A 12,003-nucleotide genomic window follows, 5' to 3' on the forward strand; every position below is an offset into this window, starting at 1 on the left:
CCTCAGTGTCTACACAGATAAAAAGAATAATCTTCTTCCTTGCTTCTCCAGCTCGTTCACTTGTCCGGTCAGAAACTCAGAAATTAAGAGAAAGTAGGCTTCACAATGATTTTTAAATGCATCTTAACCATCTTAATCTAATCCCGGCTCATTCCTCAGACATCTTCTGAAAAAGGCAAACATAAACTTCCCATCTACAGCTACTTAAAGGAGGGCTGATCCTCCCTCTTCAGCAAGGTGTGCAGTAGAGACTGGAGGAGCACTTATGACCTTAGCCATGGGGTTCAGGCACTCCACCTACCATATCTGCTCTGTGACCTCCTAGCCAGACCCTCCTAACTTGCCCTCAAGGTATTTTTACCTTTAGCAGAGTCTGTTCTAACATAAGACTTAATATGTCTAGTAATTACTGAAATTGATGTAGTTTCAGACATTCCAAAGATGAAGTATTCCAGGATTGTTATCAGGGATTGTACTTGTTCCCCATCTCAGGGGACTACGGTTTGGTCCCAGAGGGGCTGTTCCCCTTTTCTCCAAAGGAAATACCAGATTTGAACCAACCATAACACTGTGGCTGACAAGACTTAACTCAAGTATTTAATAGCTGCACAAAAAATTTCCTAATAAAGAGCTTATTCTGCATAATTAGCAAAGAAAGACACCCAGCCATTTAAACATAATTTATGTACATTTATGGCTTTATACAATTATAGCAAAGATTGTTCTTGTGTCTGTAAGTACATCAACATCATCAGGCACTTCTCAGAGAGTATCGGAGAACAGGAACGTGGAATCTGCACTGTTACTAAACTCGGGTAGCAAAATGCAGGAGGCATGACTACATCCTGATGGGACTTACATGGCCATCCCTGAGGTGCCAGGCTGTGCCCACCTCAAGGAGAGGCCAACTGTAATGCCAGGCTGGTCTGTTCGCATAAACCACAATGCTTTTTTTTTTTAAATGAATGATTATTCCCAAACTAAAACCAGAAAAGAAACTTCTCTTTTAAAATTAGTTATAAATTAAGAACTCTTAAGAGCTTGAATGTAAGAATTTTAAGTTGGGGCTGGGGTTAATTGGTAGCATATATCCAGCAGTTGAACAAGTCCAATTTGTATATCGTTGGAGAATGATTTCCATTTTAAGTGTCCTTATCCTCTTCTTGGGATGTTCCATTGATTTACTTCTCACTGGGATACATTTGCTCATTAATTTAGACTTTGTCAGTTTGTCAAAGCAGAACTTTCCAAGTAATACATCTATTACCTAAATATATTCCATACGTCTATATTACGGAAACAATACATCTTTATATTTAAAATATCTGAATAGCTCTATAATACAATATGCTTTTAATAACAGTACAAACCAGAGAAAATAAATCAAACAAGGCTGCATAGGTGATATCATTTGCACATTTCACAAAGCAATCATGTACAGTAACTGATATATACTCATTACTCCAGAAAGTCAGTATTCTTACAGGAAAAAAAACTACCAGAGGCCACATAATGTTTGCTTTCCAGACAGACCAGATGCTTTTCCCTGGACCTCACTGTTGTCAGAGAGCTACCCAGGATTCATGTCAGGATTTCAACACACAATGGCGGCTTGGGGGAGGTGTGATTACCCAGACTCAGGAGGAAGAAACATTTTCCTAAGAGCTACTCTATGAAGTAAGATTTTAACAGTGATTTTAAGTGTAGTTGTCTCTTCAATGAACAAATGGGGGCTCTGAGGTTCCTTGTATTATGGTGCAGTAATGGCATGGGAGGAAAGTGACAGTACGTAGTAATAGAAATGAGTACACAAGTACTTTGGCACCAAGTTCAATTACACACCCGGGAGGCCGTGCTTAGAGGAACTCGGGTTTCTAAACCCAGCTATGTCTTGGAGTGCCCAAAAATGAGGATGGTTAGAGTGGTGGTTGTTCAATGAATCTTCAAAAAAAAGATCACAGTGGGAAGCTTACAATCGAGCTGGCTTACTGTAGGTAATCTGATCAGGAACACTTGTGTTCTTGTTAAACATTTAGGAACTACTAAGCCAAAGAAGATGCAATTAACATACAAGACAAAGCAAGTGTGATGTGGACTATATACAGAAAAATTAGATCCTTCTCAAGAACGCAAGAGGAACAGTGCTCTGCACCTGTTCTCTTCATTGTGATGACTTTGGGCTTTCCACATGACTTGAAAATACTGATGGACTGAATAGGACACAAAGCCAATTAATTTGGTCTGTCAGTTACAGGTAATTGGGAAGTAATAAAACCATAATGATAGAAATTACAGTTTAGGTTGCTACAGGCTAAAGACATTTTTGAGTTCTTAAGCCAAGGCTTTTAACATAATCTCAATGCACAACTTACAGCTGGAAGTTTTCAAATAAATCTCCCCAATTTTTAAGTAAGTTCTATTCCATTTGCTACCCATCTGAACTTATGAACAAAAACTCTACAAACCACACAAGTCCCATTTTTAAATTCCCTCATTCCACTTGAACTTCCACAGTGTGCTAAGTAACCTAATCTGCAGCAGAAGGGAGAATGGGAAGAAGTGTGAGTGCTGACATAATTCCTCAAGGCAGAACTACAAAACCAACCTCCATCTGGACTGAAATAAGAGCAAAGAATTACGAGGGGAAACTTTTGCTAAAGCTCAACTCAAAATGGTAAAGTGGATCAAAATCCCTTGTTTGACAAAGGACCATTGCTTTAGATGCAGATCTCCCTTTTCTGATCTGCAAACATTATGAGGCCTCCCAGGACTACAGAGGTCTCTAGAGAACACTTGTTGCTATGCAGTGCGCATAGTTCAGTAGAAGCAGATGAAATTTCTTTAAAATACATACATAAAAACATATTAAGTTATCCTAAATATGAAACGCAAAGTGTCCATAACTATACATCACTTTCCTGCCCAAATAGGGCCTGAAACGTTGAGTATGCAAGTACTAATTACAATGATTTAAGATTAGTCAGAAACATCACTAAGTAGCATCCCAAAGTGTACAAACCAGTTAAGCACGTATAAAATTAGTACTAATCCAGTTAGAATACAAAATGAAAATTATGAATGCTGCCCCAAATACCTGTGGTTCCACAAAATTTACAAGCCGACTATGTAACAAAGTAGACTCTAGTTTTAAGAAAACATTATTACAGTTCAATATCTATTCCAAAAATGTTCTTAAGTCCCACCAATAACGTCAAAAATCATTTATCTGGAAATTAGAACCATTTGAATGTTTGTACAAATTTGCAAATAACAAAATAAACAAAAAAAAAAAAAAATAGAAAAGACCTGTACAAAGCTGGCATTTAACCTTTTTTTCCAAAAGTTTAACAAGTCCATTAATTTAGCAGATTGATAACAGGCTACTTGGTTCTCATGTGAATTCTGTGGCAACATGAACAGGTCCAAAGCTGTTCAATGGAGGTGCAGAATGGAGATTCAGTTCTTTGTGATCCGTCAGTTCCGCAGAAAACAGGTAGTACAAACCAAAGTTTAACTTATCAAGACATGAGACCCATCACAGTATTACAAAAAGAGTATAAACTTTCCTTGGACCAAATGGATATTTAAAAAAAAAAAAACAAAAACAAAAACACACACAAATACAATCTGTATCTACTGCTTATATACAAAACGTGAAAGCACACCAGGATCTGAAAATCTTTTCTGCAATTATATGGTGTAGTGAGTTTGGCACTTCATTGTAATGAAATTTCCAATGGCACGGTCCTTATCTACAGCAGCACATAACCTGCACACATTGGGCAAACATCCTGTACAGGAAAAATGTCTTTGCTGCCAAGTCTGACGAAAGGAAAAAAGGAAGGTTTTTTTCGGGGTTTTTTTTTTTTCCGTTTTTTTTGTTTTGTTTTGTTTTGTTTTTTAAACCAAGAAAACTAAAAGGGAGTTGGTGAAGGACATCTTTGGACTGCTTCTCTCAGTTCCTGCTGTCAGACAATCTGAAGTACTTTTAAGTGTAACCTAGGAAAAAACACATACACACACACACACATACACACAAAATGAAAATATAGCCAAATTAAAATCAATTCAACTTAACATGTTCAGAGTGGCAGACATACTTAGGGGCAAAAAGCTAGAGCTTTCTCAAACAGCTCTAAAATCATTCAATGGGGAAAATTCTACTTTACAAAAAACCCTTCAGCATTTGATTTATATCAAATGTATTCATTTATTGAAGAGCTACTAAAAAGATGCAGCCATCAAACTGTCAAAAAGAAATCTTTAAAGCAGTTAAAGGAAGCTTCCTTCTGTTGAAGCTAGGAAGGAAAATTGATAAGCTGCAAAAAGGACAGAGAATGAATGATAAAAGATCCCTCTCTGCAAGGGGCAGTCAGTTGACATCAAAGATGTGCTAACCATGGCAAGTTACTGTGTTCCTCCCTTTTAAGTTCTATTTTTCAAAAGGTCTTTTGATATTGGGGTGAACTTACCTGCTCACTAATCCTCAGCCTGACACCCAGCTATGTGTCGTCGTCTTGACACTGTGCGGGAAGCTTTGGTTGGGCAACACATTGTCAAAGTTAAAATCCAATGTATCTCCATCCATGAGGTCATTCCGAATGATGGATTCCATGTCACAGTCTAAGCGCTCAATGAACATGCCATCCAAGTCACTTGGGAGCTTCTCCTGGTGGAGAAGGCCCATTCTGCCATAGCCATTGCAGCTGCTCACGGAGGAGTAGCCCGCCAGGGCACTCATCTGCATGGGGTGGGGCAGAGGCACTTGCACAGGTGTCTTCACTTGGGTCAGGCGGTTCATTCCCGAGGTGTGGGGCATGGTGCTTACCGTGTGGGACAGGGCACGCCCGTTAACTGCAGATGTCTGCTGAGCGTGTCCAGGGTGGGTATGGGAGCTGGGATTCATCATTTTGTTATGAGATGCCTGGCTGCCATAGGTTGACATGACCGAATTAGGGCCCATCATGACGTTCTGGCCCAGAACCCGGCTGTTGGGTTGAGCTACCCCAGGATCAACTGGTGTCATAATGTCATTGTGGGGAGGAGAGTCAGAAGTCAGCAACTCCTTCAAGAGTCCAGGTGCACAGTTATACTGACTCATCCCTCCGTAACTTGACTTATTGTCCTGAAGTGTTTGCATAGGCATCTGGGGTAAAGGGTTCATGCTGGATTGGCCATATGTATATTTTTGGTAGTTTGGGCTGGGTGAATTCAAACTGGTGTTTGGTGGCGCAAACGAGTAGCATGGTGTCTGCTGCATCATGGTGCCAGGTGAGGACTGGGTCGAAACAGTTAATGATGTTGGTGATGAGAGAAGGTTGAGATTATCCAAAAGATTTTCCATGTTTTCGGGATTGCTTATCTCAGACAGACTGGGTAAAGTAGAGGCCATCTTTGCGGCAGATGGCGGGTACACCATAGAATGCACATCCCCTTCTCCAAGATCATCCTGTTCGGTCATAATGGGTGAGAGTCTCCCACTAATAGTACTAGCATTTGAGCTAGTTCGAGGGCGAAATGTACTCCAGTTATCAAAGTCGTCGTTGCTATGAGAGCCAGGGCTTGCAGGCCATTTGGAAAACTGTGATCCAGGGCTGTCCCCAGCACCCTCCTGGCCAGACTGGAGGGATGCTTTCTTCTTGGCAGCTCGGCTTCGGCTCTTAGCAAATTTACTATTGTTGTCCATGGATGCGGCTCTTCTCCTGGGAGATTTCCCGCTCTTGCCGCCCTCTGGATTGAGCATCCACCAAGAACTTTTTCCAGTTCCTTCATTCTGCACACGAATGAACTTGCTGTGTAGGGACAGATTATGACGAATTGAATTCTGTAAGGCAAAACATCTTATTAGAAGTACAATACTTCTCTGCTTGCAAAACTTACTATTCTACATGTATTACATGGAAAACAAGTAAAAAAATCTTAAGAGTGTGTGGTACAGATTTTCATCTGAACAGTCCTAATGGCTCTGAAGTCACTACAAAAGATCTCAAATAGCATAGGAATAAATAGTATCTTATCTTAAAAACAGTATCTGTGGCTGGGCACGGTGGCTTACGCCTGTAATCCTAGCACTTTGGGAGGCCCAGGCGGGCGGATCACGAGGTCAGGAGATCAAGAACATCCTGGCTAAAACAGTGAAACCCCGTCTCCACTAAAAATACAAAAAATTAGCCGGGCGTGGTGGCACACGCCTGCAGTCCCAGCTACTCGGGAGGCTGAGGCAGGGGAATGACGTGAACCTGGGAGGTGGAGCTTGCAGTGAGCCGAGATCATGCCACTGCACTCCAGCCTGGGCGCCAGAGTGAGACTGGGTCTCAAAAAAAAAAAAAAAAAAAAAAAAAAAATCTGTATTTTAATTTAATGAAGGGATAAAATTTAATAAAGAGTATTTAAATACCTTCTTTTATACAGCTATATTTTATGGAAAAATCACAGGAACTGGTTTTAATAACCGCTTAAATTTTGCTTAGCTACAATAGTACTCTGTATCAAAGTACTATCAAAAACCCCTTCCATTCTACTATCCTTAAAACTACTGCCAATTCTCTTCAGTTTGAACATGTGCCCTTTACATAAAGAAATTTTATATTACTGGGCCCACATGCTCATAGAAACAAAAAAGAAAGAATATAGAGAATATAGGCCAGGCATGGTGGTTCACACCTGTAATCCCAGCACTGTGGGAGGCCAAGGCAGGCGTACCACCTGAGGTCAGGAGTTCGAACCAGCCTAGCCAACATGGTGAAACTCCATCTCTACTAAAAATACAAAAATTAGTAGGGTGTAGTGGCAGTCACCAGTAATCCCGGCTACTTGGGAGGCTGAGGCAGGAGAAGGAGACTGCAGTGAGCTGAGATCACTTCAGCCCAGGTGACAAGAGTTAAACACTCTGTCGCAAAAAAAAAAAAAAAAAAAAAAAAAAGAATATAGAGCTGATCAGGAATTAAAGGCCCCCAAATTAGTAAGACTTGGATTCATTCATACTTTTAAAGCCCATTAAGCAAATACAAGTGAATATAAGGAAAACAGTCATTGCTTTTGTATTTGAGAAAGCTGATCTGCCAGAAGAAATTTTTGTTTTATTTCAAGTAGTGCCCCTACCCTCCAGTTCTACCAACAACCAGTAGTATGAGTAGGATGCACCAACTAGCTCCATGACACACCTCCACGTAGCCAGAGGCTACACTGTCCAAACAGACAACCTGGGATGGGAAGAAATGACAAAGAATGCAAAGAGCTCTAACACTCAAGCTAGCGCAGCTTCATGACTAATCATGCCACGTTTATCATCTGTAGGTCAACTAGGGAAGAAAAACCAACCATTTTTCTTTTGAGTATTTGGGTGGCTCTGCTACTTACTTACCTAGGTGACCTTGGGAAGCTGCCTAGCCCCTATGTGTCTTAAGTTTCCTCACCTGTAATGCAGGGATAAATTATAGACCCTTATCAGGGTTGTTACATGTATTAAATGAGATACATAAAAATGCTCAGTGGTGCCTGGCATGTAAGCAGTCACCATGAAGGGAATATTAGACCCCAACTTAGAATAGTGGTATCCTGCGCCCCCAAAGTCCTGCTTCCCTATTCCTATTCAGTGTGGCATGTATAGGAGCTTAGAAGTAGTACAGATACAAACCCACAACTGCAAATATATGGTGAAAGAGGCCAGAGGTGGTCTCTCCAAGTTTCAGCAGAAACACCAGAGCCAGGCTGCAGATGAGAAAGTCACGGTTTGACTTACCTCCTCTACAACACACGGTAAGACGGTGTTCAGCAGAGTCCATGGGACACGTGGAAAAGGAGATGAGGGAAACGCTGTGAGAGCTCCCCAGGGGGAGGGCCTTGTCTTACAGCTTCTGGCTCCCAGCACAGTACAGGGCACACAGCCACTGCAACTTGTTCATTCAGCAGCCTGTTTCCTCAGAGGTCTGCTCCCAAGGCCAGGAGTGGGATTCTGGGTGTCCTAAGACCCTGGAATGTGCACAGTCCCCCAGCTTTCTTGGCCTCATCTGCCAAATGGATGCAAGACTCAGCTGACCATGCCCCCTGCATCTCTGCAGGCCCTCTCCTCAACCACAAAAAGGCTCTGGCTGGATTTGTGGTCACCCAGGGGTGCAGCCACAGCGCCCACATCCTCATGCCATTGATATGGGCCGCCCAGGCCCGAGTGCCAACCACTGCGCCTGAGCAGAGCCTCTGCACAGCAGGATGAGGCCTGGCTCCAACACGAACTGAGAGAGAAGTCTTCTCTCATTAAAAGGTGGTAGAAGAGAGAAAATGGAGGGGCCTCACTTTCTAAAGGGAGATGCAAAAGTCAGGGCAAGGCCCGGCAGTCACGGCTGAGAAATCCACATTTCAAAACGCCCTCTGACCTCTGTACTGCATTCCGCCTAAAGATTTCAACACAGCAGCTACACGACAAGCCCTCCTGCCAGAGCATACAGTGAGTGTGAGGTGGGGAAGACACCACCAGAGCCCCAGATTCCCAGCTGGAGCGGAGCAGGTGTGTGACTGCATGGCAGTGACTGTCTCCTGTTCCCAAGACTCCCCGCCTTCCTCCGCACCCAAGGTCTACCCTCACCTTGAGACATGCTGTGAGGAGGGCCAGGGGCTTAAAGTCGGTACAAGAATCCCTAAAAGAGGCCAGGGAGTACATTTCCCTCCCATCCTATTTCATTCCCCTAAGATTCCCAAATTCCTATGGGAAGGCGCTACACACACACATGCATGCTCTCACAGAGCCATAGCCTTGTCTGCTATACTCACCAATCCCAGCAGAACCGAGTTCTTAATTCCTCCTTAATATCAGCAGGCCTGCCCCTGGGGTAGTGCTGGAATGCAGCCCTGCACTCTGACCCTGACGTTTTCTATACGCTGGGTCCAGGCATTTGCACAATATTCCATCATGACAGTTTTGTTCTTTGAACACAATAGACACACAGATAAGTTCCGATGAAATCTCCGGAGGAGAGGAAGCTTGACTCCTGTCCCTGTCACATTTAGTTAATGATAAAGGGGGAAGAAAGATCTTCCCAGATAGAAGCTTCCTGGTTGTTGCACTGACTTGGGGAGAGTAGGTGAAGTTCTCTAACATTCATGATAAGCCTGTCAGATCACTGGCAAGCGCAGCTGGGGGTCATATTTAAAAAGACTACAGGAGACATAATAAGGAAATCTTTACAATAGTCAAGAAGCGTTCACTAACTCAGGTGGGACATATACTAATTTAGACTTTAAAAAAAAAAGCCACAGTGGTCTCTTACTTATCAAAACATCGTATTACATATTTTTCTAAGAGGACATTTCAGGTCGCTCTTTGAGTAACAGAGCTGTCTCCTAACTTTGCCAACAATTAAAATTTTTTCCGAACAGGAAAAGGTTTGCTGTGCAGGGCTTGTTACATAAATTCCTGTTTTTCACACAGCCAGCAGGACATTAAAGAAGCTACGGTTTCTAGGGGGTGGGGTTTGAAAAGGTAAATCTTGTAAAAATGTGTTGCTATTAACGACGTTGTGTCTGCACTCCTCTACAAGAGAGGCTAGATGAAAGAGCAGTTCACCAGAGGGACTCCGCAGCAGAGCCACGTGGCACTGCTGGGCTCTGAGATATTATGCCCTTGAACTCTCAACAAATATTACCTGAGGACAGAGGCAGGGTGTCAGGACAGAGGCTCGTGCCCTGTCAATCACTTGCCCAAATCCAGCGTTTCTACATGACAACAGTAGAGAAACACAAGCCAGCCAATCTCCTCTCCACTAGCTTGTTTCTCTGCAGCCCCACTCACAAGCCTCTGCACACACCCCGTCTGCCATCCGCATGCCTGGCCACCCCAAGCCATGCAGCATGTGCTTCCTGGGAAGCCTGACCCAATGAGCTCCACAAATGGGGGAGTTGGGGAACCCCGACATGGTGTACTTGCTTGTTCAACCTGCTCTGCTAGCTGTTCTATGTTCAGATTCTGAGCTCCTTAAAGAGCAAAGGGGCTAAAGTTTGTCTTAACTTTCTAATATCATAGCGTCAATAAATGTTTGTTGCTTGAACCTAAAAAAAACATTACAAGGAAGATATGATATCTTAAACACTACACATCTTTTAACCATCCATTTGAGTACCAATTCATGTCAACTAACATTTACTGGAAACTATTTTGTGCTAGGAGTAGTGAAAGACATGAAGGAAAGAGACACAGAACATGCCCTCCAGAAGCTTTTGATCTACCTGGGGAGAAAATGAGTCCACGTAAAGAGCCACTTAATAGGACAGAAAACAACACAACCCACAGACTGCCCAGAAGCACGGACCTTTTCTTTCCAAAGGCTGCCACCCTGCCCTCCATGCCCCAGTTTCTGTCTCAGCCCATCTGTCCCCTCCAGAAGCATTTCTTGATGACCTCATCCCATCCTACAGCTCTAACATGGGACCTTGCTTACTCACCCCTCTTTATGATTCCACTAAGTCGGGTCCCTGGTGGGGGGCATGCCTGGCTCCCCACTACACTGTGAGCTGCTCAAGTGAGCACAGGACCTTTGTCTGTCTTCTTGTACACTGTATCCTCACAGCACCAACATATGGGCACTCAAGTAACAGTTGAATAGATTAGTATTTCCCACATTCACAGGGTTGTTGCGAAGATTAAATGAGATAGTATGCGTGGAACGGCTTACCTTAATCTCTACTAGCTAATGTTACTGTTATCACTACTGGCATAATAGCAGCCATAAAATAACATATGTCTGTGTTTTACAGACCTATATATGTCATAAACATTAGTCTTATTTCTTTATAACCACACGTTGCAGCTCTCACTTAACATGAGGCTTTTTGGTATGTTAATTACTGGAAAGATTGACTGGTTTGGGAAAAACAGTTGATTTTTCTCTTCACACTAGATATTGCCTCAGAACTGATTCAAATACTAAGGTAAGTCTGTCAATGCCCTGGTCAGCCAGTGTCACTAGAATACTTAAGTCTTCTCAAGGTGCTGCAGCCAAGCCACATGTGCAGGCATTACATATTGTTGGGGCCAGGGCCCTCCAAGCTCTGGACACAGTCAGCATGTGCAGCGCAGCAGCAGGGGCTGGCAGAGCAGGGACCTCAACAGGCCAGTTGGGAGGCTCCACGAGGGATAGTTCCAACTGAGCACTGCTATTCTATTCCCTCACTCTTCTGCCTCTGTGGCTGGAAGAAGTGAGGTGCTGAGGCTGGTCCCCAGAGATCCCTGAGGACACAATGCCCTCCACAGGATGCTCCCAGCTGTCTAAGGCAATCATCAGATAGCCATTGAAGTGCAGGATGAAATCTTTACAACTTTCATTTACTTTAATTTTTTTTTTTTTTTTTTAAAGACAGAGTCTTGCTCTGTTGCCCAGGCTGGAGTGCAGTGGCACAGTCTTGGCTCACTGCAACCTCTGCCTCCCAGGTTCAAGCATTTCTCCTGCCTCAGCCTCCCGAGTAGCTGGGATTACAGGCACCTGTCACAATGCCCAGCTAATTATTTGTATTTTTAGCAGAGGCGGGGTTTCACTATGTTGGCCAGGCTGGTCTCAAACTCCTGACCTCGTGATCTGCCTGCCTTGACCTCCGCAAAGTGCTGGGATTACAGGCGTGAGCCACCGCGCCCGGCCTACTTTAAATTTTTTATCTCAGTCTTTTAAAATTCTTATTTGTGAATGTATCATGTAATACCCACAATATATTTGAAGTGTATAAACAAGTATGTTTTATCAAAAAGGGTATGTGATTTTTTTAATAAAAACCATTTACAGAACACTAGTCAGTCTATCACAGTAGCCTTCTAGGAGCCTGAAGGCCCCAATAAAGATGATCAAACCAGCAGAACTAGCTCTAAGTCAAGTCTAGTTGACTTTGCCCCCATCCTTCAAGACTGGGTTGAAAAAAGAGACCTGGTCCCACTCTCTGCTTGCAGCTCTCCACCTCCTCAGAGCTGAGCCTGGCCGCCTTCCCAGCCACTTCTCTTCACCCTGGCCTGGAGACTCACATCCC

The 12,003-nt window shown here is 43.3% G+C and overlaps 1 protein-coding gene across 1 annotated transcript in view; it reads right to left on the reverse strand.

The window, feature by feature from the left end:
- Positions 1-665: 665 nt before the first annotated feature.
- The window catches only part of FOXO1 (forkhead box O1), a 112,899-nt gene continuing 101,561 nt past the window's right edge, over positions 666-12,003 (reverse strand). Inside the window, exons 2-3 of the mRNA XM_001088437.5 lie at positions 4,473-5,824; positions 666-3,999 (exon numbers count right to left, since the gene is read on the reverse strand). Of these exons, the coding sequence (XP_001088437.2) occupies positions 4,487-5,824 (1,338 nt within the window). The 3' untranslated portion in view covers positions 666-3,999; positions 4,473-4,486. The remainder of the gene's footprint in view (positions 4,000-4,472; positions 5,825-12,003) is intronic.

Source organism: Macaca mulatta, chromosome 17 (assembly GCF_049350105.2).
Source record: "Macaca mulatta isolate MMU2019108-1 chromosome 17, T2T-MMU8v2.0, whole genome shotgun sequence".
Taxonomy (NCBI): Eukaryota; Metazoa; Chordata; class Mammalia; order Primates; family Cercopithecidae; genus Macaca; species Macaca mulatta.